The 2,647-nt window shown below is 43.5% G+C and overlaps 1 protein-coding gene across 1 annotated transcript in view; it reads right to left on the minus strand.

The window, feature by feature from the left end:
- Nucleotides 1–2,647, minus strand: part of MAP4 (microtubule associated protein 4) — a 164,922-nt gene that overhangs the window by 73,255 nt on the left and 89,020 nt on the right. The window contains 3 exon segments of the mRNA XM_014525701.2: nucleotides 1–551; nucleotides 1,777–1,944; nucleotides 2,287–2,448. The exon segment at nucleotides 1–551 is cut by the window's left edge and continues 18 nt beyond it. Of these exon segments, the coding sequence (XP_014381187.2) occupies nucleotides 1–551; nucleotides 1,777–1,944; nucleotides 2,287–2,448 (881 nt within the window).

The following is a 2,647-nucleotide window of genomic DNA, read 5'->3' on the forward strand; positions in this document are numbered from 1 at the left end:
ATCTGGATTATCTAACAAGTGGCTTTTGCTTTCTGTCTTTGTATTCCTTGCCATGTCAGAAGCTCCCGTTCTTTGCCACTCCTGAAGAGCACTCGACTGTCTCAAGGGAGGTAGGGGGAAGAACACCTCTGGCTTTTGCAGCTCAAGAGCAAGCGGAGGAGCCTTGAGACATTTAGAAGCCTCTACGTTTTCTTCCCCCGGCTCCGCTGTTCTCGGCTGCTGGCTCCTCTTTTGCTTTGGTTTCTTCTTCTTCTTCTTCATAATCACTGGAGAACCTTCAGAATCCCAGCTCTCTCTCTGCACGTCTCTCTGGCTGTCCACGAACTCGGATGGCACGCCAGATAGCTGTCCAGCTGCCTTTTTATGTGGCGTTCTGGTTCGAGGTGGCGTTCCAGTGACGTATCCACATTCTGCCACAGAAAAAGGGTCAGCGCTCTTCTGGTGAGGCAGACCTACTAGAAGCTCCTCTGGGACATCTGCAAAAGGCACTGTTCTGCCAAACCTGCGTTCACTTGATTTGCTAGCTTGCCTTACTTGTGCAGTAGGTACACCTGCAATACAGGAAGTGTGCTCAAGTACCAGAGCAGCTATTTGGTAAAGTCCGGTTTTAGGCAACTTTTATTTTATTTAAAAAAAACAAAAAAACAAAAAATAAAACCCCACAAACAGGTCTTGTCTGTCTTACGTGCAGAACTTTTAAAAGACAATAACCCCAAATCCATTTCAATAGTGCTGTTTAAGAGAGCTAGACTTACATAGCACTTATGTTTACTTTCTACTACTAGTAAATCAAACAGATCAACGTAACGAAGATGAAATTTAAATAAGTGGTTTTTGATCCAGTAAGTGGTCAACTGCCCCCCCACCCCCCCAAAAAAAGTTTTGCAGTGAGAAATTACCAGTTTAAGAAAGGCATTAAGAATCTGTGTTGTCTTAGCAAAGCAAGACAGCAGAGACACTAGTTAAACCCTTCTAAGTTTGAAAACTTTCCACATTGAGGTAAACTGTAGTTCAGTGAAAAGACAAGACTCAAGAAATTAGAGTTGTATGTAATGGAAAGAAACAAAAGCTAAGCAATTTCCCCACAAGACCCATAAAACAGCAGAAGACAAAACCTCTGGCTAAATGAAAACCGTTTGCGGTAATCAGATGTAGACAGCACTAGTTTCTTCCATTACAAGACATGAAGTTTAGAGTAGGTCTCCATCATTTCTTACACAGCCCTGGCCCAAAAAACAGCCTCCAGTCAGAAAAGTAAGCAAATCTAAGCTCAATGGAGGGGTTGGGTTAAGAGAGCAGGAAGAAAATTGCTTTCCTTTGATAGCTATGCAACTCAATTTGGAAAAGGGATTCACCATAAATAGTATTTTACTGAAAAACAAAAAAACAAATCAAGGAATGCTGATTTGTCTGTCTTAATACTAACGTAAAAACCATACAGGAAATGGCACAAAGAAAAGAGGATGAGCTTTTAAATCCTGTAGCAGTGGAGACATAAGTCACTCCTCAATGACAGCATAATAGTAGCATCCCAATTTGTACTCAGTTGTAAAAACAGGAAGAAAAAATAATTTGCAGGAGGGATCGGACAGGCTATAGGTAAATGCAGGTATGGTCACTGTGGTAAATGCACAGAACCACAGAGGAGCTGGCTGTAGAATGACCTATTTGCTTGCCATGTGGCTACAGAGTAAGACCAATGCAGCCAGCAGAAGGAAGAACAATACCCAGAGAACATATCCTACACTAAAATACAAGCTACTGCCAATTTTCTACCTGTAGGCTCCTGGGGAGGTTTATCATGCACCGGTTCCAAATGCTGCACGTGGCCATTTTCAGGTTCTTCCTTTGGCTTCTCCACTGGGGTGAAGTCACCTAAAGGAGCTGATTTTTCTGGAAGAGTTTCTTTAGTTTCTGCTATCGTCACTGGTTCTTTTGCTTCTGCTAGAATTGCAACACAAAGGCATAAATCAAGAGAGACAGTGAGATGGGTGTTTCACATCTGATGAGTTTGCATAATCAATCATGATAATGAATTACAATGGTGGTGCCTTTAGGTAACTTTGCAGAAGTTTCTAACACAGCCCTGCTTTCACATGCTTAGAACATGACAAAACATTCAGGTCGAGGTCAAAATCTTCCTTGCTTGGTCTGTGCTAAAGATAAAGGAATGATGTCTCTGGGTGCATAGGGGGTGACTGATGGGGAGAGGGAAGTATCATTAGCTCAATGCTGACTCCACAGCAGAACACCTTTCAATTCTGTACTATGGTTTAGACTTCTCACCTGCTGGCTCTGGGACACAGGTGACTGGCTCTGGAAGATGTTGGTTGGGTGATGGTGTTTTGTCCTCCAGCTTAGCTACCACAGGAGCATGTTCTGCCTCAGGAACAGACACTTCTGGGACTGGAACTTCTTGTTCCCTGATCACAAAAGGTGCTGAAGATCCTGTTTAAAAAAAGCAAGCAGAAGTCAGTGCACTTTTCCATTTGTGATCAGTTCAGATCCCACTTTGCCTCTCCAGATAGCATCCTCCCCTTCCCCTCGCCTTCCTGCCTAACTCCCTGAAAGAGTGGTCGATTCCTACTGCCTTAAATTCCTGTCCTCCAGTTTCCTCTATGCCCAGGCATCTCCTCCTGTGGAACCG

Source organism: Alligator sinensis, unplaced genomic scaffold (assembly GCF_000455745.1).
Source record: "Alligator sinensis unplaced genomic scaffold, ASM45574v1 scaffold1296_1, whole genome shotgun sequence".
NCBI classification, from domain to species: domain Eukaryota; kingdom Metazoa; phylum Chordata; order Crocodylia; family Alligatoridae; genus Alligator; species Alligator sinensis.